This window comes from Ceratotherium simum, chromosome 5 (assembly GCF_057802395.1).
Source record: "Ceratotherium simum simum isolate JZ-2026a chromosome 5, ASM5780239v1, whole genome shotgun sequence".
In the NCBI taxonomy this organism is placed as follows: domain Eukaryota; kingdom Metazoa; phylum Chordata; class Mammalia; order Perissodactyla; family Rhinocerotidae; genus Ceratotherium; species Ceratotherium simum.
In genome coordinates this window covers 87,882,693-87,905,662 of record NC_141904.1, presented here as the reverse complement: position 1 = coordinate 87,905,662, position 22,970 = coordinate 87,882,693, and the positions used below count along the sequence as shown (strand labels likewise).

Genomic DNA, 22,970 nt, shown 5'->3' with positions numbered 1-22,970 from the left:
CTTAACCGCTAAGCCACAGAGCCGGCCCTGAAGTGGGTTTTTTCTTGGTGTGTGTTCTCTTTCCTCAGATTGGAAAGGATCGGTCACTGAACTTTGACCCCTGCTGCATCAGCTACTTTACTAAAGGAGAGTACCTTTTGTTGGGGGGATCAGACAAGCAAGTGTCCCTTTTCACCAAGGATGGAGTGCGGCTAGGGACTGTTGGGGAGCAGAACTCCTGGGTGTGGACATGTAAAGTGAAACCTGATTCCAACTATGTGGTAAGAAGAGGAAGTTCATTCTGTTAGACCATTGCCTGAGTGGGCGCTGAACATCAGCCATGTTTAGTCAGTCGGATCATTGACATTTGTTCCTGACAAATAGGTAGACCTTTTATCCACAGAGAGCTGGAAATTGACAGCTCTCTTTCCCTGCAGGTGGTAGGCTGCCAAGATGGCACCATTTCCTTCTACCAGCTTATTTTCAGCACAGTGCACGGGCTGTACAAGGACCGGTATGCCTACAGGGATAGCATGACTGATGTCATCGTGCAGCACCTGATCACCGAGCAGAAAGGTAGGAGGCAGGTGAAGTTGGGAGGGCTGCTGACAGGGCAAGTGAAATGATAGGAAATGTTTCTTCTTGGTCTTTTAGAAACACATTGGACCACTAGTTCTTGCTTTTTTTTGTGGATGTCTCTGAGAATCTAATGAAAGCAATAAACCCTATCTCCAAAAAAAAGATGCACAGACTCACAGAATTTTGCCAATAATTCTGTGGCACATGGACTGTGGAACATGGACTCCCTGACTAGGGGAGGATAACCTATAACAAGTCAGAACCAGGGCGGCTGACCTGCAAGGGTCTTTGTGGACCTGTATCCTATGATTAGAGTCACTTCTGGGGTGCTTCTTCCTCAGCTCCTTCTCCACTTGCCTCCTGGTGAGTCCTTATCCCAGAGATAAGCAGGGTCGCCATAGGCTCGGTCAGAAGATCAGGGTTCCAGGCCTAGGGCAGTCAGTCCAAACCTCAGTCTCCTCCTCTGTCCACCCAAGTGGCCATGCTGGTTAAATGGGCTAAGAATCCACTTATTTCAAGTATATTCCTATCCAAGTGTATTGGCCACGTACACTGCCGCGTGCCTGTGTGTAGGGATCCGGGTTGAGGGTTGTCTTGCAGATTCAGGTGGCATCCTTTGATCCCCATCTGGGAGCACCTCCGTTTGAAGATTCCGGCTGTGATGGTAAGGGTGTAGCCAGTTGGGCAGCTCCCCAGCATCCCCTCTGGGGACATATTTTCCACCTGGTCCATGTATAGAGAGCCTAGTGTATACCAGAAACTACATACAGTTTCCTATTGTCAGAGGTAGTGGGTGGGGAGTGGCCAGAGGTGTATGTAGTCACTCAGGCGAGCTCCCAATCATCGGAGGCCATTAGTGCCACGCAGAGGAGTTTAGATTTATTCAGCAAGTGATGGTAGCACTGAGAGTTTTATTTTCCATAATCAGTTGTAAGCTTTGGGCAGCGAAGATTGTGTAACACTTTGGATCCCAGTGTTTACCAGAGCTGATTGTACATAATAGACACTCTGTAAAGATTTTTTGGTGAGAGTGTCTCCTTTAATTGCCAGTAGCATTAAGTAAATGATAGCTTTTAATTTCTCTACCTTCTACCTAACTTAACCACCTCTTGCTAGAGCTGGATTTTTTTTTTTCTTTGACAGTTCGGATTAAATGCAAAGAGCTTGTCAAGAAAATTGCCATCTACAAAAATCGATTAGCTATCCAACTGCCAGAGAAAATCCTTATCTATGAGTTGTATTCAGATGACTCGTCAGACATGCATTACCGAGTGAAGGAAAAGATTGTCAAGAAGTTTGAATGCAACCTCCTGGTGGTGTGTGCTGACCACATCATCCTCTGCCAGGTGGGCAACAGCGGGTTGTAGGGGTTGGACTGAATCCACTTCATGCTTCTCCCAAGGATAAGGTACCCAACTCATCCTTGAGTTCTCTAGGAAACAAGTCTGTTTCCATCAAACTCAGTGGCTGTTCATTGCTTCCATTTTATTGACATCTAGATGAGTCAGATTCTACTAGAAAGTCATGGGCCATAAACTGGAGAGTACTTTTTTGTATTGCAAAACACTTTGTTATACTGGGAGTATATATATTTTAATGACTTAAAGCATAGATTGATATCCCACAAAATGAAGATCAATTTTTTTTTTGGTAAACATATATGCATAAAAATTTATATCTTTCAGTTAAACAACAAAAAAATTTATGATATCAACTCAAAAATAGTAAAGGAAGCTTTACTTCCTGAGAATTTTTGAGAATTTTTGAGAAAAAAATTTCTCAACTTAGAGCTTCTTAGAAAATGTGTAGGTCAATGCCAAGAGAAGTTTGGGAAGACTTTGAGCGAAGGCCAGCTCAGCATCTTTCTTGGAAGTAGAAGTGGATTTGGTTTCATGAAACTAGGCCTATTGGAAGTGATAAAATGGAACAAATCCTCTAGGGATCACTGTAGTGTAAAATACTGTTAAAATATCTCTAAAAGTCCAGAACTTCAAGCAGTTTAGGGGTTCCACAGATCATAGGACAGGTGTGGCAAATAGGTGTACTTTTGGATGCTGCCTCTGGCTGTGGCTGCCTGGAGGTCTGCACAGAAGATCTGACCCTGAGCTGGGCCCCATGGGGAAGACTTGCTTGAAGGATTCATGATGCCAGTCATGGGGACTAGGTGGAGTTAGATATATACTGAATGAGAAGGTATTTTTCATCCCTCAGGTGAAGGAAGACCTCCTTGAGAGGGCTGGAAACACTTATTCTGTTGTTGAATGTCCATGCAGAGCTGGGTTTGCTTTCTAGGAGAAACGGCTGCAGTGCCTGTCCTTCCGCGGAGTGAAGGAGCGAGAGTGGCAGATGGAGTCTCTCATTCGCTACATCAAGGTGATTGGTGGCCCTCCAGGAAGGGAAGGTCTGTTAGTGGGCCTGAAGAATGGACAGGTGAGCGCTCCCTTGTGTCTCCCTTCAGGCTGATCATCTGCATGCAGACACAGACGACCAGACTAGTTATGACCCTGAGATGGGTTGCCAGGGCAGGAAAAGTGCTCCCCTCCCCCCAGCCATGGGTACAATGGAGGGCAGCCCAGAGTTTCATTTTATGAGGACAGCTTCAAGCCAAAAATGCAGTGGCCCTCAGATGCACAGCATGCTGCTTTATGGCAGAGTTGGCGCTGCAGCCTCTGGGCTGCCTGTAGAGTGGATTAGTGGGTTTAAGGTCACTGGGAAGGTGGGAGATTTGATAGAGATGCAGTTTCAGTGGCTTGTGAGAGAGGGAGGCAGAGATCATTCCTTAGGTCAGATCCCTATTAGGACACTGAATGGATTAAGGCCATGTGTTCTAGCTTGTGTCCTAGAGGGTGCTGGTCCTCAGGATATTACTAGATGTTATAAGGAATATGGGTCCTTTGCTCAAATAGATGTGGAAAATCTAGGTTACACAAAGTTAAACAGACGTGTGTGTGTGTGTGTGTGTGTGTGTGTGTGTTCTTTCCGCAAAATAAGAAAAGTTCTAAGTGGGCTACGTGGAAATTTGAAAGTGAAAATATAACTGCATTAGCCTGAGAGCCAAGCTGTCTAGCAGATGGCGTGTGGCTGAGCCTTGTTAGGCCTTTCCTGGGGACGGAAGTCATGGAGTTTGAGATTAGCAGGGGCCATAGAGTAGCAATACCAAAGGGAAGGAAAGCCTGCTTCTTCTCCCAGTCAGAGAGCATGGCTTTGCGGGTAGGGCGACCTGGGGTCATGTTCATGCTTAAGTACTCACTAGCTGTGGGACCCTGGCCAAGTCACTTTGCCTCTCTGAGGCTCAGGTTTTGTAAATGAGGATAATACCACATGGGTCACAGGACAGTCAAAAATAGTCATTAACTGATAGCTGTCATCATCATCATCATTATTTGGCTGTGGTTATACCAGATGTCTTGTCAGTGTTTACAGTAGCCTCTTCCTGTGTTAGTTTGTGACTCGGATCTTGCTAGATGGTGTCTCCTACCCTGCAGTTTGGGTAATGTTAACAAACCCCCGTCAAGCAGACATTCAAGGGAGTTTGTCATGTCTTGGGACCTGTCATTACTTTGGTGACCTCTGATGAATCACACTTCTGGTCTCCTAAGGCTAAGCCCTCGTTCCCTTTCTTTTGATGAGTGCTTTTCTCTGCACGGAGCCCCCTGGTGAAGTTAGTGGGAGTTGTTCTTGTAGAACACATGGGATCCCAACAGCCTGGAGGTGTTCCAGGGTCTTGTTGCCGTGGTGACTCACACTTTTTCTCTGAAATTTTGCAAGATCCTGAAGATTTTTGTGGACAATCTCTTTGCCATCATCCTGCTGAAGCAGGCCACAGCCGTGCGCTGCTTGGACATGAGTGCCTCCCGCAAGAAGCTGGCTGTGGTGGATGAAAACGACACATGCCTGGTGTATGACATCCACACCAAGGAATTGCTTTTCCAGGTGAAGTCTCAGAGAGTGCCCAGGATGTGGTCCTTTGATTAGAGACCCTCTTCTAGCTTCCTGTCCCTGCAGGAGGTGCTCATGCTCTGGCTCCCAGGTGGGTCTCTGGGAGGAGCAGTGAGGCGTAGGGGTGTAGGGGCAGAGCAGGGATGCAGAGTCTGAGAGGCCCCAGGGCGCAGCCCACCCCTCCCATACACGAGCTGCAGGACCTGGGTAAGCCTCTGTGAACTTTGGTTTCCTCACAGGTAAGATGGGCAAGTAACATCTTTCTTACAAGGTTACTGTGAGCAATAACTGAATAATAGTAAATCTAAGTGGGGCATGTTGTAGGCTCTCAGCACATGGGTTAATGTGATGATGATTCCTTTGAAAAAGTCTGCTTCTCAGCTGCTGGGGGCTTGCCTGTGTCTATGCGTGACCTAAGATACAGTAAGGAAACAGGACAAGTTTTGTCATTTCAAAGAAGGGAAGGGATGAGGGGAAGCCCTCCCTTCTACTTATTCCACCAGGATGCTGTAAGAGCCGGCAAAATGTGAACTGTTTGGAGGGATAGGCGTTGTTTACACACCATTTCGTCCTGTGGCTGGAGAAAGTTGTGTCACTGGAGAAGACAGCCCAAAGGCTCCGTGCCCAACACCTGGCTGGCTTTCTACCGGACTCAGCCCCACTCTTTGCCTCGTTATGGCTTTGTAAATGGTCAGGGCCCATTTTCCTGAAGTGAGCTCCCCCGAAGGTGAAACCTCCCCCGACTGGCTTCCTTGGCCACCACAGGTTTCCCAATATTATGGGCAGATTGAGGTTCCCTTATCAGGGCTCCTCCTTCTCCTCGGCAGCAGAGTCAGCAGGGTGGAGGGGTGCTGGCATAGGGAGCTGCCTTGGTCAGTCGGAAAGGACTACCTGGCTACCAGTAGCCAAGGCTGCAACTAGCCCAGCTGATAACAACTCACTCACATCACTGGGGAGGTCCAGTGGTTTAGGTGAAAGAGCACGGGCTTTGCCTTCAGACAGACCTGGGCTCCAGTCCTGCCTTCATCACTTACTGTGTGATCTTGAGCAAGTTAATGAACCTCTCTGAACCTCAATTTCTCCTTACATCTAAAATGGGCAGTTGCCCCTCACAGAATTGCTATAGGACCAAACAAGATACTGTTAGTGCCTCACTCAGTGCCTGGCACAACATGGAGCCCTAAGTGTTCCTTCTCTTCTGCCCGGCCTCAACACCACCCCTGAAGGTAGGTGAGCTGCCCCAGTTGTGACTCTGTGTCTGAACCTAGAATCAGATAGGAGGGGAAAGGCATGTGTCCTTCCCAGTCCCCACTGAGGGTTCTGTAGTGGGCTAAGACTTTGCCAGGAGGCATAAACATTCCCAGCTTTTTCTCCTCTCTACTGCCCCTGCCCTCTTCACATGAAAACAGCTGTATTGTTTTTTTCTCATTATAAAAGAAATCCATGTTCATTATAAAAGATTCAGACATTGTAAAAGATTCTAGGCAGGAAGGTATGAACATCTGCTGGTCCCCGGGCTCAGAGCTGAGCAGAAAACTGAGAGGAGTGCTGGTGGTGCCTCCCAGGGTGACTGTCTTTTTACAGTGTGTGTGGATTGTAAATGCAGAGACAATATATTATTTTCTAATTTTAAAAATAACTCACTGTTCTTTTTCTTATTATAAAACACAGTAGATGTTCATGACTAAAAGAAAATTTCAGACAAACAAAAAGCGTAGAAAATAAAAGCACCCACAATTCCACCCACCCACCCAAAAACAATCACTGTTAATTCTTTGGAATATGTCCCTTTACACCTTCCTATATGCATAGCTATGTATACTCATTCTTTTTCTTTCTTTCTTTCTTTTTTTTTTTGTCAGGAAGATCAGCCCTGAGCTAACATCCATGCCAATCCTCCTCTTTTTGCAGAGGAAGACTGGCCCTGGGCTAACATCTGTGCCTATCTTCCTCCACTTTATATGGGACACCGCCACAGCATGGCCTGACAAGTGGTGCCTCGGTGCATGCCCGGGATCCAAACCCAGGCCGCCAGCAGCGGAGCGCATGCACTTAACTGCTATGCCACGGGGCCGGCCCCTGTATACTCATTCTTTAACAGAAGTAGAATTCACTTTGCTGATTTTCTTACTTACTATGTAATGATTAATATTTTGGGATAATAATTTTTTTTCCAAAAGTAATGCTTGCTTATTAAAAAATTGCAACATATACAAGTCCATAGAGGAGCTTGCCTCTATGCCTCTACCCATTTCTTCTGATGCCCTTTTCCTCCCTTTCCCTCCATCCCACTGTTAGCAATTTAGTGTGACCCAGGTTTTAAATGGAGTACTTGATTGAATATAGGAATGGTGCCGAAGCCCAGGGTGGTTGTCACAGGATCCTCACCATCCCTGTCCCTCAGGAACCGAATGCCAACAGCGTGGCCTGGAACACCCAGTGTGAGGACATGCTCTGCTTCTCAGGAGGAGGCTACCTCAACATCAAAGCCAGCACCTTCCCCGTGCACCAGCAGAAGATGCAGGGCTTCGTGGTTGGCTACAACGGCTCCAAGATCTTCTGCCTCCATGCATTCTCCATGTCGGCCGTGGAGGTGCCGCAGGTAACCTGGGGCACCTGCCAGCTCTCCGCAGTGGCAGGGCAGACAAAACCAGGAAAGCCAGGCCCCTCACTAGTGCTTTGGAGAGGGGGTGGTGAGGAGAAAGGGAAGAGAGACAAGAGTGGCAGCTGTGATGTCATGGAAGGCACTCTGGATTTGAACCTGAAACCCTGTCTCTACCCCATGCAACCTGTGTGTCTTTGGGCAAACAGCTCAACCTCACTGAGCCTGCATTTCTTTCTGATCCCTCTTTCCTGGTAGGGACGAGGAGGGGTATGCAGGTTTGTCTGTCAGCAGACAGTGAGTTTCATTGACAGCTGTGCGCGGGGCAGAGTGAAGCAAGCTAGCAAAGCTGGGAGTCCAGCAGAGTATACACAAGGGTGCATGAGGAGAGTGGCACGTGTGAGAGAAAAAGAATCTGGGTGAGATGGGATATGGGAGATGAGGTCTGTGAGCCAAAAAGGGAGCATGGGACTATCTGTACAAGTCCTTCAAACTAGGAGGAGGCCAGAACAGAAATGAGGGGCTGGAGTCTGGAGCTGCGGAATGGAGGAGGGCAGAAACACAGATAGGAGGGCAGAGATTAACAACCTCAGTCAGGGCTGGCCTAATCACAGCTGTCCCAGCTGCCTGTCTGCGCCCCAGGGGAATCGTGCCCACTGTAGAACTGTCACAAAATAGAGACAGGCACCAAGGAGAGACTAGCCCTCAGAATCCCATCCTCAAGAGAGAATCACTCTTAAACATTTTGGAATATATCCACCCAGACCTTTTCTATATGTATATATGATATATGCATAATATACAATTTGAGTCTACAATTTTTTTCCCCCCAAAGCCCCAGTAGATAGTTGTGTGTCATAGTTGCAGTTGCTGTATGTGGGACATGGCCTCAACATGGCCGGAGAAGCGGTGCGTCGGTGCGCACCCGGGATCCGAACCCGGGCCGCCAGTAGCGGAGCACACGCACTTAACCGCTAAGCCATGGGGCCGGCTCCTGAGTATAAGATTTTATATAAACATTTGAAACAAAAGAACAGTCACTGTAAATCTGTCAATAAGTGTACTTCTCTAGCATTTTTAATTACTAAGATGGTTGTAAATTCCCATATAGTTGTAAGAAATCATACAGAGATCCCTTGTACAACTTGCCCAGTTTCCCGCACTGGTAACATTTTGCAAAACTACAATACAAATTGATCACCTATGGTTCGTGTATCCACCACCAATCTATGAGATCCCTGGTGTTGGGTTGCCCTTTTATTATAACCACACCCCTCTCGCTGCTCCCCTACCCCCTGCATTGTTTTTAATGCCTGCTTTTTGTTCCATCACGTGGATGTTCCACCACTTACTCAAGCAGTACCTATTGTTGGACATTTATGCTGTTTACAGCTTTTTTGCTATTGTAGATAGTGGGCATGTTTCTAGCTAAGTCTTTGCACCTATGCCAACTTAACTCCTTGGTATAAATTCCTGGAAGTGAAATTGCTTGGTCAAAGGCTATGTACATTTGAAAGATTTTTAGAGATGTTTCCAGATTGCCCTTCAGCTAGGCTATGTCAATCTACATTCCCTCCACACACCTCGCTTCGCCTTCACTCACGCTCTCTGGCTTGGCTTTTTGTAAAGAGTGGGGTTGGAGTCCACTTCCTCCTCTAAGTTGATGATACCCTTGTTACTCATTGCTGCAGGAGTTATTAGTGCCTGACACAGAGCAATTGTTCAATAAATGTTAGTAGAATTCAGATTTGAGGAAAAGAAAAGAGAAAAAAAGCCAGAGAAAGAAGGGAGAGAAGTGGGTGGAAGTGGCCGCAGGAGGAGAGGCAAGAACAGCCCCTGCTGAGCTGTTTCCTTGCAGTCCTCATCTGCTCCCTCCCCAAACCCAGGCACCACATCCACCAGAAACCCAATCTTCCTCCCTCGTGCCAAACAGGCTATGCTGATTGAGAGTTATTCTCCCAAGACTGCCATCCTGACCTCAAAGATAAATGCAGTTTGCTGCTCCCTAACTTTGGCCGGCCAAGAGGAGCCGAAGGGGCGGCCTGGGGCTTCCTCTGCCAAGCCCTTAAGATTCAGAAGCCAGAGTCCCCCCATGGCTGCACCAAGGCCATCCTGCTGATGCAGCAGGTCAGAACTGACAAGGGTTAGGAAAGGCAGGCTCAAGACAAAGACTATTTATCTGTCGCCTCTGCCTCCAGCCATCCTGTGGTTTTAGCCTAGAGAGGAGGGAAAAAGCATCAGACCCACTCTGGGGATTTCTGGTTTCCTTTCGAAATTTACATCATCTTGTGCAAGAACTGATTTGGCAGGGCTGCCAAGTAGGACAGCAAGCCCTAGTCAGGCTTCTCAGGGCGGGTGGTGACTTCATGCTTGGAATGCACCAGTGAGATAAAGTAGAGCTCAGAGGGCATTTGTTCGGTTAGGATATTTTTAAAACTCCCACTCTCAGAATGTGCCTCCTGAGCAAGCCCAAATGTTAACCATTCATCGTATGCTCAATTCTGATGTGCCTGTCTCAGTCTCTCTCCCACCCTCATGGCGCGTTCCGCGTGGCGAGAAGTTGTCCAGTTCAGGGGAAGGAGCACTGGCTTTGAGTTCTGACTGCTGCCTGAGCCAGCTGTGACCTTGAGCACCTCCTCTCACTCTTTAGGGCCTCTCTTCTTTTCTGTGCAGTGGGGTTAAATATACCCATCTTTCAGGTTTTGTCTGGCCCAGTTCCTATTATTGTTATTATTATTAACAGTCTTAAAATAGTGGACACTACAAAACAGAGCTAAATTGGAACAGAGGGTGCTCACTAAAGGAGTTTAGAAAGGAAAGCTCATTGTGCATGGGGAGTTTGAGAAAGCTTCCAGGAGATGGTGACACTTAATCTGAGCCCTGAAAGGTCTGGAAAGGCAGAGAGGAGCAGCGAGGGTGTTTCAAACAGAGGGAAAAGTGGGTGTGGGATCAAGTCTGGAGAGTTCGGGAGATGATGAGGAGCTAGTGCTGAGAAAATAAAGAGGCAGTAATGAGCATGCTCACTTTTTGCCCAGCACTTTATCATTGTCAAAGCACTTCTCCTGTTGCCCATGATAGCCTATGGGCTGGGCAGGGCATCTAAACAGAAGTTAATGAGGTTACCCAAAAAAATCACACAGCTGCGATGTGGCTGAGCTGGGCCTGGGGTTCTAGCTCAACTGCTCCCCAGTCCATACCCTGCTGCCTCCCTGAGAGGAGGGAAGGTGGGTGGGGTGGCACATATGGTAGAAAAGATGAGCACTCAGAAGCAGCCACATCTTACTGTCAGAGGGTAGAATGGCTTAAAAAGAAAAAAATGTACTTCAACTCTAAAGCTAAAAAATGAGACAGGAAATTTCAAAGATAAAGGCCCCAAATGGAGAAAACAGCACTTCCACCTCTACATTTGGGAACCAGTAGCACAGAGGTACTGGCTAGTTGATCTCCACTGCCCTGGAATTCAGGAGAGACGCACTTCCTTCAGCACACAGACTGGCCTAAAACAAGGGTGGGGCCTTTCATTGTTAAGGACACACAGGCCTAGCTCAGACTTGTTCTCGTGTATACACACACACCTACACACACACACCCAGAGGCAGGAAGGAGCCTAGAACCTGGAGTCACATCACCCCGGGCTCCGTCCCAGGTCTTCATGTGCCACTTATGTGTCCTCAGGCAAGTCAGTTGCCCTCTCTGCGAGTCAGTCTCCTGAGCTATGATCAGGAAGTGATAATACCTGTGACACAGGGCTGTTGGGACAGATCCAAAAGCACTGTGTAAACCTAGGAAGAGAAGTTATTAGAAACTGTTCGCAGGTGTCACGGCAAGGCAGCGTCATCTGGAAGGAGGGATGGTAGGAAGGTTTTCAGCACCAGAGAACTAGGAGAGGTGGTCTAGAGCCTTCCTGGGTAAGCTGGAGCAAATCTCTTAGTTTCTTGGGAAAAGAAGGTTTCTCAGCCCTCTTTGTAAGAGGCCATTCCATACCCCTTCCTCACAGCTGAGGGAGGTAAGTACAACCCTGCTACTGCCCTCGGGTTGTGTACAGCCTTGTGGGGGAGACAGGCTTGTAATTACAACACAATCTGAGATCTGGACAAAGGGCAGAGGAAGCTCAGACTCCTTTCTTTGAGGGGTCTGAAGAGTTGAAGACTTTCCAGAAGAGATGATATTTTGACGGTGACTTGAAAGCCAAATAGGTACTTTCCAGAGGGTGAGGAGGGGCAAAGGCATTCCAGACGAGGGTGACATCATGTGGTAAGCAGGCCTGGAGGTGCAAAAAGCCGGTGGTGGAGGGGAGGATGGGCATGAAGTTTGTGCTGCGGAGCACAATGGTTCAGATCTGAAAGGAGGTGGCAGAACAGAAGGCACGTCGGGTGGGCTAGGGTGAGGCTGAGAAGGGTACTGATTAAACATTATAGTGTTGCTCTGCGGCCATTTGTAATTCTCGGTGCACACATCTGGAGTCAGGCTTCGTATGACTCTGACTCTTTCCATTACTCTGAAAACAATCTTCTTTCCTTTTGATGAAATCCTGCAGTCTGCTCCAATGTACCAGTACCTGGATAGGAAAATGTTTAAAGAAGCCTACCAAATTGCTTGCTTGGGCGTGACAGACACTGATTGGCGTGAGCTGGCCATGGAAGCTTTAGAAGGATTAGAGTTTGAAACAGCAAAGAAGGTAAGCATCTAGTCAGCATGAGTTGGAGTCTGGTCCTTAGAGGGTCCCTTGAGGAGGCAGAAGGGGGTCCAGGTGACATATGGAGGGGCAGATACATGCTGTAGTGGGCTCTGGAGTCAGAGTGACCTGGATTCAGATCCCAGCTCAGCCACCTCCTAACTGTGAGCCTGGGCAGGTAGCAGCCTTTCTAAGGTTGCTCATTCATAAAATTAGGGTAATGATAGGCCCTGTCCTCACAAAGTTGTAAGGATCTAATGCAGTAATGCCTGTAAAGCCTGACACAGGAGAAGCATCTGATAAATTCTAGCTGTCACTCTCACTAGCTATCATTTATGTAAAGCAGCTAGCTAAAAGCCTGGCACATAATAGGCACTCAGTAAATGGTAGCTTTTATTATTGGTATAAGCACTTATTGGTATTAGGCCGTTTATTAGACAATGCTTTTTTCTTGGCACTCTGCTAAGTGTGGTAGAAGAGACGGTCGAGCTCTCTGATTCTGACAGCAATGTCACTCCCCACATACCTTCATGGCATGATTCATGGCCTTGATTCGTGGTGTCATTTCCTGACTCAGTCTATTAAAACAACAGAAGTGGCTGAAAACATTTGACCCCTTTCTACACATTAGGAAAAGCCCAGCTATGTCTCTAAGTTGGGTTTCCATCTGAAACTTGAGGTGGGGGGAAGAATGGCCTCCAACCCCTTCTCCCCTACTCCTCCCTTCCCTCTTTATCTTCCCTCAGCCAATTAATCAGATATTCATTCTGCCCATGCTACTGAGCTGGTAGGGAAGGCGTTGCAGAAGTATGTGATCCCCGCCCCATGCTAGGTCAAGACTTCTAGGCATGAAGAGAGAGTGGACCCAGACCAGACTAGAACTCAGAAGCCTAGTTGAGAACCAGCTCTGCCATGTACAGGCTAGATGACCCCAGGCAAGCCACTTCTCTCAGAGCCTCAGTCCTCCCATTTCTATAGTGGGGGCGGTGAAGATACTAACTGCCATGCCTGCCTGTCACAGTGTCATTAGGCTTAACTGCCATGTTGTAAAAGGGATTCTAAAACTAGCAGTGTTTGTACAAATGCTAGCTGTTATCAAAACAAGTAAAATTATCATTATATAATAATTATCTGTGTTATACTAAGTGTCAGGAAAGTGGTAATAGAGGAGTGCTTTAAGAATTCAGAGGGAGGGAGTATTTCCCTCTGCTGTCCCACCCAGAAATGCCAGGAGGGATGAAGAATAACAAAGGATCCTTAGAATATGTTTTGTTAGGGTTTTTTTAGCCTGGGATGAAAAGTCTTTCTTATAGATTGTCATCTCCTTACACCCAAGAATTAAACATCTGCCTCATCTTAGTATTGGCCAACACGGCGGAGCACTGTGTTAGGTGCTCAGCAAATGTTTGGATGAAAAGTAGAATGACCCTCCATTTGTTTAACAAGTCCTGTATCCCCCAAACACTCCCTGAGAATAGAAATTATTGTATTAAAGCCACAAGATTTTGACCATAGACCAGAACTTGATCATTTTATCTAAATCCCAAATCCCCAGCCTTTCTTTTTCTGCTTTGCCAAGTCACTCAGACACACATGGAGGTGGAGGGTGGTTCCCAGCAATAGACCGGTGTCCCCACTAGATGGCAGAGGAAAGCTGCTTAGCACCTGGGACCGCTGCCCTGAGCAGAACTACGAATGCGTCCCTGTTCCCACACTTCCCTCTGCTGAAGTTATTCACGGGCCTTGTGACTCTGACCACTCAGACCAGGGCACCCCTGACTCTGCAGAATGTGTCAGGGCTGAAGGAACTTGGAAACAGATTTTGCACAGTGGCAAATCCTAGAATCCTAGCAGAGCAGAACTAGAAGGACCCTTGGAGAGGGCGTCACTACCTTTCCCCTTTCTGTAAGGAAGATGTTGGGAGCCTGGTTCAGGGCTCCCCAGCTGGAAAGTCTCAGAGCTAGGACTGAGACCTAGAACGCTCCTCCTTTCCTCTCTGCCACCTTACCAGATGTTACATGTTTCCCCTTTCATGTTGCTTTAAGGAAGCCCAGATCTGGAAGCTTCCAAGATCTCCAGCAAGGAGCAGAGATGCTCTTAGTCCTCCTTCCATTTGCTCCTGTGGTGCCTGCCTTACCTTTTCAAGGAATTCCTCTCCAGGAGTACCCATTTGCCAGGTTCCTGCTCTGGGATGCTTTACTTAATCCTGCCTCCTGCCACTGCCCACACTCAGACAATGGGTCTGTGTTCTCCAGGGCATCTAGTTCAGACTTGTATAGCTCTTAGTTCAGGGAGATTTAATGATCTGTTTAATCTGCCTACCTCCCCTTTTAGAATATGGGCCCCTGAATTGGGGAAGGGGACAGGGGCCAAGTCATCTTCATCTCTAGATCCCCAGCCCCTGACAGGATGCCTGGCCCCGTGGGATGAAAAGGTGAAGTCACATTGTGGTCATCTGTGAGGCAGCCAGAGGCCGGATGACTTGCTCATTTCCCCAAGTCTTTTTAGGATGGAGGATGTCATGCAGCTAAGTAAAGGCTACAAGTGGCCAGAGTTGTTCTGCATTTCATATTCTAAGGGCTCCTGGATCTGCTGCCTCCTGTAGATGTGTGTTAGCCCATTCCAAATGGGACAACATAAAGGAGCTCAGCTGGGTAGAAATTTTGACAGTAAAGCCACATGAAAATCTGCCTGACATGATGGGTTATGTTCTTCCAAACCCCTTGTAGAATCTGAAAACACCAAAAGAGGCTTAGCTAACATCAATCTGCGTGAGGAAGGGTGCCTAGAAACTTCCCACAGCCCTTGGGTTAAAGTCCCTGGCTTTACTGCGAGTCCAAGGCAAGAGCTGCACTTTTAGGATTTACATAAGAGTTTGCCTTCCAGGGACTTGGAGTGATTCATTCACTACCTCCCCCTTCCTTCCAGAAACCATCTTTATTCCTTCTCAGATTTCCCCTCCTCCTCTCCGTCTGTGCCGGTACTGTGGGCTATGGGTGGCCTGTGTTTATGCACTGTTGGTAAGCATCGCTGTCTCCTGCTTTCCATCCAAGTCTCCAAGATATACGTGCAGTCTCTCCTCAGTCAGTACCTCTTCCCCACTCCCGCTCCAGTGCCACTGCCTCCGAGTATCAGACTGGCTTGTTCTTCCCTCTTGCACAGAGATTCCTATTCCTCCAAGCAGGCACCACCACAGACTGCAGTATCACAGTTTTGTTTTACCTAAGCCCAAAGTGACTGGTGCGGCTGGGACTTATTTGCTGTTCTTTGTATGGACTAATCCCGGGGATAAAGCTGTGCCTCACTGGGTGGTATAACCCTCCTGAACACACGGTGATTAATCAGTGCTTGCTTCTTTTTCCTCCTTACTGGCTCACTTTCTAAGCTTGACTTTCCACCTCCAGCCAATCACCCACTTTTGAAGCCCAGAAGGCAGCTGATGTTATTCTTTTATTATCTTCCCCTGTAGGCCTTCATCAGAGTACAAGACCTCCGATACTTAGAGCTCATCAACAGCATTGAGGTAAACGATGAAGTGCTTTTCCTTCTCAAGAAAGCAGAGACTCGCTGTTGTTGGGTTACAGGCAGCCCTTCTAGCAGGCGAGAGCCTTGAGGACACGTGAACAAATCTCACTGGTATCTGGGCGTCCAGGCCACACCTTGCTGTGGGGGAGGAGAATGCCATGCGAGGGGAGACAGCACAGGCGAGCAAGGAGTGCTGTCTATCACTTAGTAGCTGGGTGAGGCAGGTGGGTTCTTACTCTCTCTGAGCTTTGGTTTCTTGTCTGTGAAAAAGGATGAGACCTACCTTGCAGGGTTGCTAGGAGGATTAAATAGGTTCTCAATAACTGGTTTTCATCATTGTGGTTGTTGTTAGCTAGTTACCATCCTCTAGGGCTCCAATAATGTGCAGTGTAGGAGGCGTTTCCCAAATGCACGTGATCTGTGCCCCACCCACAGGAATGGGACCTCGGGAGGGAGGCTTGCGGACTGAACTAGGCCCTGGGGAGCTCTGGAGCCCTCCCCCCAGCCCACCATTCCTGGCTGAGAACACCAGGTCATCAACCTAACCCAGAGAAGGCCGGGGCAGACTAAAGAGGCTGGTTCTACATGCAGCATTTGCCGGGTGATGGTAGACAATATTCTTAATTCCTGTGCATCTTAGTGCTGTCTGACTGTCTGTAAAAAGGTGTACATATTTTTTCTCCTGAACAGATTTATTGTGAGGCTATGGGAGTGTGAGGTACATTTGAATTCCCATATGGAAGCAGTGAGGAAATCAGCAAATGTCTTGTCCCTTCAGTCAGTTCAGCATAATAAACACCTGTCGTGGGCCAAGCCTTGTGCTGAGCCCAGTGGGCAAAGAGCTGAGTGGAAGAAAGGCCTGCAGGAGCTCACAGCCTGCCAAGCCTAATAAGAGCTGCCCTTTGTTGAGTGCCTGCTCTGTGCCCCACACGTGATCCATGTGTACACTATTTTAAATCCTCACAACAACTTAATGAGGCAGATACTGTTCTTATCCCTATTTGATAAATTTAAGGAAACTAAGGCTCAGAAAGGCTATGTCACATCCCCAAGGGTCCACAAGCAAAAGCTCGGTTGGAATTCAAAGCCAGTTCTGTCTGTTTCCCAAGCTCATGCTGTCTTTACTCTAGGCTGTGCTGCTGTCTAAGAAGTTGCTCCTGGTGCACCCCCTCCACACCCACTCCCACCCCCAGCACCATCATAAGGAGCATCTGTATCTTCTGTTGCTTACTTACCTGTGCGGTGAAGGGTTTGTTCAGAGCCATCTACCAGGAATGCCCAGTACCACTTATTGTCAGGGGCTGGCATTTGTGAATCAAGTGGTCTGGATCTAGGGGTCTTAATCTGAAGCCCTGGAACGTAATTTTTCTCTGTGCAAAGAAAGGTAACTGACTTCTGTGAAGACCACTTAGTCATTTATCATGTCTTACTGAATTTCTGTCTTACTATCTCTTCTAGTGTGCTGTGAGCTGGGCAGTCAGTTAAAGTAAACTTGTAAGAATTGTCTCTTAAAAAAGAGTAAAGTGCCTTCAAGTGAGGATCCATTTTGGCTGCTCTGAGGCCTTAGTTACTTGCTTCTAGGCATTTGACATTATTCCAGAGAACCGAGTTCCGAGTTCCGTAGGCTTCTTTTGAATAGGTGAGATGTAACTGTACTGATAACAGCAGGAAGAGAACCTGCCCCTATAGCTATGTACATACTGAATATAAATAATTTTTATTTTTTATTTTTATTTATTTTTTTTTTTTTAAAGATTTTATTTATTTTTTTATTTTTCCCAAAGCCCCAGTGGATAGTTGTGTGTCGTAGCTGCACATCCTTCTAGTTGTTGTATGTGGGACTCGGCCTCAGGATGAACGGAGAAGTGGTGCCTCGATGCGCACCTGGGATCCGAACCGGGGCCATCAGCATCGCAGCGCGCGCACTTAACCACCAAGCCACAGGGCCGGCCCTAAATAATTTTTATTGATCATGATAATATTCTGTGGCCTAGAATGGAGAATGGCCTAAATTCCATGCCTTATGAAACCTATTTCTTTGTCTCGCTGCAAGATTCTAATTCATTTCCTACAATTAGGAGTTAGTTTATTTGGTTGATTAGCCTAAACTATGTGTACTTTTCTTTGATTTTTTAAAATTGCTTCTGTCAGTAGGAAGCATGTTGCCTCCAGCTGTTAAAACTTTCACCAGCTTGTCTAGGAGTTTGAGTCAATGTCTCATCTTCCTCCACTGTGATACAGTTGCTAGAAAACAAGCAAAAGGAAACTGCTGGGGATGAGAGATTGGGTGCTATTGAGTGTTTACAAATACTTGAGCTGTAGACTAATGAATGTTCCCTAACACAGGAGGAAGGAGTATGCCAGTTACTTCTCTCCATCCTCAACACTGCTGCACGTCCGTGTGTGTGTGTGCACACACGTGCACGCATGTGTGAGTGCATGTGTGCACACGTGCAGGTGTGTTGTTGGGAACTGTCACTTGTTTCCAAAGGTGACATTATGTGGTACAAAGAACATCTGGAGTCAGACAGACCAAGTCCAATGACGGCTCTATATGACCTCGATTTGCTCCTCTTCTAAATCTCAGCTTCCCTCAATGTGACGCTTGGGTGATACCACCCATCCTTGGGTCCGTGTGGGAGGTGTCAACCCAGTGCCTAATGGGTGCTCAGCATGTGGCTTCGCTCACTTTCTCTTTAGAGACAGGGACATAGTAAGACTCATTATCCTGTTTTGTTGGTCTCCTTGAGAAGAAACCTTAATTTTTCTCCTTGTCCACCATCATCATGAGTCACAACTTGGTCAAACCAGGCCTGGGGACTTGGGAGATCTTGGGAGCTTGGGGGCCACCAGCGAGTGGGCAGTACACACCATCCTAACTATGCAGTTGTTTCCTGGGAAGAATATACAAGCAAGCAGCCCTGAAGAATTTCCATTAAACAAACAAAAGTTTGCATCTCTTTTGATCTTCACTCATCTGGAAAAAAATATCTGCTTTTGTTGTCAAGCATTTGCACCAGAAACCTAGGTGAGAGACACAACAGCCCAGGAGCCAAGTGTAGGTTCCAGTAGGAAGGCCCAGGGGCTTAACTTGAAATAGCAACATCTAACCTTTGTAAAGGCTGCTTCCTGCCGTGGCTGCAGAGGCCGTTTCCTGTGCTTCTAATTTTTCCAGGAGAGGAAGAAGCGGGGAGAGACCAACAATGACCTGTTTCTGGCAGAAGTGTTTGCCTACCAGGGGAAGTTCCATGAGGCCGCCAAACTGTACAAGAGGAGCGGGCACGAGAACCTCGCACTCGAAATGTACACTGACCTCCGCATGTTTGAGTATGCCAAGGTAATCCACCCACATCCTGGGCCCAAGTTGCCACGTGGAACCCAACAGCGTTTTGACGCTGCGGTGTCCAAGTTGTTTACCCCAAGAGGTGGTACAAACGGAAAATAGCAATGGCCTCAGAAAGGGTGTGGGCAAGTTGGTAAACAAAGGAACCATCAACGGCCACTGGTTGAAGCTGACCTAAAACTGACCTTTCAGGCTGACAGCAAAGAGACAGAGCATGATAGTTCAGACCTTTGTCAGCGGCAGAGCTGGATGGACTGTGAGCCTGAACCAGCACAGTCCCTTCATTAAAGGTTCAGGGTTCAGGGCTTCAGGGCTGTCTCCCACAAATTCTTTCAAACCTTTGTTAGAAGCCACCAGGAATCAGTGTCCCCAGGTATGAGCTGGTTCTGCCATCATCATACAGGACAATGTGGTTCACTCCAGTCAAGGTTTCCTAAGCCCCTGCTCTCTGATTGGTGCTGGGCTTCACACTGGGCCTCAGAGACGCCGTGGCAGACTCTCTGCCCTCCAGTGCTAGCACAGTGTGCCTCCAGTCGGCCAGGTGGGTGCAGAGGGGCTCCCACATTATCTGCATGGGTGATGGTGGAGATTTCCTCTTGTATTTGGAGGGCCCCTGTTAAGGCTAGTCCCCAAAAGGTCTGGGTACATGAGGGAGATCTTTCTGGAGCAGGCTCCTGGTGGCGTATGTGAGGCTGAGTCCCACTGAGGAGCCCAGACCATCAAGACATTTGCAGTTTAGCCTAATGCAAGGTGAAAAGAGCCTTGAGCGCATCGAGCAATCAGGCTGTTCCTTCCATGGAGGTGCCGTTATTAACCTGCCTTTCTTGTAGTGTCAGAAGAAGTTTCTGAATGTTATTAAGTGAGTCATCAGCCACAACCAATTAGTGGCTATTAATGGTAATTATCTAGCTCACAAGTTCAAGATGGAAAATTGTCCCTGTTTTTTTCTGCTTTTCTGTTCCTGAAGTTGGCTGTGCTCTTTTTTCTTCCACCATCTGTGAGATCCTGGGGCTGAAGGTAGTGTCTGGATCACTGTGATGTGGCCCAGGAGTTTCTGGTCATTAATACCTGGATGAGCACCTGGGTCCCAGTCTGTCTCTTCACCTTGATCCACCCCCCAGATCTGGGTGCTTCAAGTTCCTCCACTTTCCCCTCTTCAACTTTTTTACCCTCCCTGCATACTCTCACCCATCCCCCCGCCCCCCGACACACACACACACAATTTAACACTGCATTTACACTGAGAACACCTAAATTAGTGTGTCTCTTTCTGGGAATAACAACATTTAAACTGAAGAAAAATTTTAAAAGATTGAATCCCTAGGGGTAGAATTTAGGCATTAGGAACAGCTGGACATGGTTGTTGTTTGGGACATCAGCCCTTCCTGGAACCTCTGAAACTTCCCAGTAGGTAGCTATGGCATAGTAGACCATGCCTCGCCTTGGCGTGCAGAGTCCTGGTCCTTCCTATGGGTGACCTAGGGAAAGGCTCTTCCTTTTGCTAAGCCTCCATTGCCTTCTTGGAGGGTAACATAGCTACAGCTTCAGCCTAGTTCTGACATTGCACAAAATAATGTCTGAGAAAGCCCTGTACAAAGGCCAAGCTGTAGAGAGGTTAGGAAAATGAGAGGGGCCAAGCGTAACCACAGAGTGGCTGTTCTTCAGACCTCTCCCCAGCCAGCCCCACTCCTACCCCTGTGTTGAGGCCCCTCCTCACACTTCAGGTGGATTTCATGCGCCTACAGTCTCCTGCGCAGAAATGCAGCCCATTTACACACTCCATCTGGTCTGCCTCTCTATGAAAGTAAATGTTCTGGGGGTTGTTTCTGGTTTTAGTTTTTGATCACAATTCTAAGTAGGTTGATTCCATTTCAATCTCCCCCCAATAGTCTGAATTTGAGAAAATGTGTACATACACATTATGTCGGGGTCGGCGGGGGCAGATACAGTGCTTATTAACATGGCATGTTTTTGTTTACTTGAAAATTGCTTCCCAAGATTCAATCTGGTTTTCGGAAAATTTTTAAATTACATTCCCACGTACAAATAAATTGTATGCTTTCCGGATAAGTGACATGTTTATATGGTGATAAAGGGAATTATAATGCTCTTAACTCTTATGTAGTATGTCCTTATCAAAATCACCAAGCTTGAGAACACTGTTTAGTCTCATTCATCACTCAGCACAGCCTCTTTCTGTCCACTCCAGGACAAAGTCTTTGCCATAACCCCAGATAACGTGTAAATTAGCTTCATGGAACCAAAGAACCTTAGAAAACCCAGTTTGTTGAGCCTTGAAGGAACCATTTAGACTCAGCTTCAATTAGGTCAGAGCTCCCTGAGCTGGGCTGTCGGGCAAGAGGAGGCTCCTTCAAGCTTGTGAGCTGTGTGCCTGGCTGGTCTTGTTGACAACCCAAATTTATGGCTCGCTCTTGGCCCCTGACCCTTCTCACTGCAGTCATCCCGAGTCTACTGAGCACTCACTTTGAAGGACACTTCTGTTCTTTTAGGATGCCTGTTTTTCTCCAGCTGCTAACCTCATTTAATCAACCAGGTTAGTAGAGTTTCCGGCTTTGCGCTGGCGTAAAGAGTACGCGTTGTAGTAGCTGCCGAGAGTCAAGGCTGTGTCTGTAATAGTCCACACTAGGCATCTTCAGATAGTCAGTGGTTTCCCCTCTGTAAGCTCCAGAGGGACCAAAGGCCAGCAAGGCGAGTCTGTCTTTTATTGGATCCCCCAACAGGGTTAATGATGCTGCCCTTTAAACAGCTGGGTTTCTTAGGCCAATCTAATACCTTATTTTAGGGGGTACACAATTACCCTGAAAGCAAATGGAAAAAGAGAGAGAGCTAATTGTTCAAATGGGTTTTTAGCATACATTGACTGTACTTTCCTGACAAATGAGTGCTAATCATGGGGAAAGGAGTGCTTTTTTTTTTTTTACTTTGTGAGGTTGACACAGCGCACTCTCTGCAGGGTACATTATTCCTGAGACAAACCGCTTCTTACTAGTAATGCAGATCTGGGCCCTAAGAGCTCTCAGTTTCTCTTTTTGAAAAGCCCCACCTTTAAAAATGTCAGCACCAAAGCTGCCTCAGCTATGGCCAACTCCCACATATGTATTTTGGGTAACTGTGTCCTGAAAAGAGGTGATTTTCTGAGCCTGTTTCTCTCATATTCTTGGGCCAACCCAGGGAAGCTTGGCATGGCCCTTCGGTGGCCTCCCATTGTGGTGGGATAAGCGCAGGCCCTGCGGCCCGACCCTTGAGCCTCCAGATCCACAGGCTTCTCTTCCTCCACAGGTTCTCTCCAGGCCCCTTCCCCTGCTTGAGATCCCCCATGGCCTCCTGCTGTCCCCACCCCTGCAGACCTGATCTCAGGATGGGGTCTGATACTATCCAGTTGAGAATTAATTAACCAAAAACACTTGTGCTGCTTATCTGCCCTGCACAAATAGCTGGGGGCAAAGCCAAGGGGATGATGCGCTAAGTTCAGGCAACAGAATGTGAATAGAATCAGAAAGCAGATGCGACTAGTACTTCCAGTGTGGTGGTGGTTGAGGGGAGGGCACAGAGGGGCTCTCCTAGAACTCTGTAAATCATTGTGTCTGATTAAGTTTAGGAGACCATGTGCTTAGCCTCACTTTGAGGCATGCGGTGTCATCCCTATTACTGAATAAAGATTGTAGGTCTGAATATTCAAAATTGTGCAACGAGGTTATAGAGTCACTATATAGGAATGGTCACACAGACATCAAACTCTGTATGAGAGAGACAAAGTAACCTGATCATAGAGCCTCCACACTGTAGGGTTTATGTACAGTGCTCCAAAAAGTCTGGAAAGTGTTGTTTAGCTGAAGAACAAATGTGCATTAGTGGGAAGGGCAGGAAACGTTGAGGACCATAGTCCTTGACACTGTCCCCATACCCCCCAGGAGCCCCTGTGAGGCAGGGGCTGACACCTGGGACTGCCCCCCAGTCAGCCACAGAGGGATGGGCTCACGCCTGCATCCTGATCGCCAGCTTCAGCCAAACGGAGCGCTTCCTTGCTCCAGCTTTCGGCAGCCTGACGTAATGCTGGCAGCAGGAAGTTCTAATCCAGAGTGTTTTTGTTTGTTGTGCTTCCTCAGGATTTCCTTGGATCTGGAGACCCCAAAGAAACAAAGATACTAATCACCAAACAGGCTGACTGGGCTAGAAGTATCAATGAGCCCAAAGCCGCTGTGGAGATGTACATCTCAGCAGGAGAGCACGTCAAGGCCATAGAGATCAGCGGCGACCATGGCTGGGTTGACATGTAGGTTTTTAATCCCTGCCCCGGGACACATTTG

At 47.5% G+C, this 22,970-nt stretch overlaps 1 protein-coding gene across 10 annotated transcripts in view; it reads left to right on the top strand.

Moving 5' to 3' along the window:
• The window catches only part of IFT122 (intraflagellar transport 122), a 75,983-nt gene that overhangs the window by 34,468 nt on the left and 18,545 nt on the right, over positions 1-22,970 (top strand). For all 10 annotated transcript variants that reach the window (XM_004442422.3, XM_087431566.1, XM_004442421.3 and 7 more), the window contains 10 exons: positions 69-260; positions 417-555; positions 1,702-1,904; positions 2,851-2,988; positions 4,327-4,491; positions 6,902-7,099; positions 11,637-11,777; positions 15,244-15,297; positions 18,475-18,636; positions 22,770-22,936. In XM_004442422.3, the coding sequence (XP_004442479.1) occupies positions 69-260; positions 417-555; positions 1,702-1,904; positions 2,851-2,988; positions 4,327-4,491; positions 6,902-7,099; positions 11,637-11,777; positions 15,244-15,297; positions 18,475-18,636; positions 22,770-22,936 (1,559 nt within the window). The remainder of the gene's footprint in view (positions 1-68; positions 261-416; positions 556-1,701; positions 1,905-2,850; positions 2,989-4,326; positions 4,492-6,901; positions 7,100-11,636; positions 11,778-15,243; positions 15,298-18,474; positions 18,637-22,769; positions 22,937-22,970) is intronic.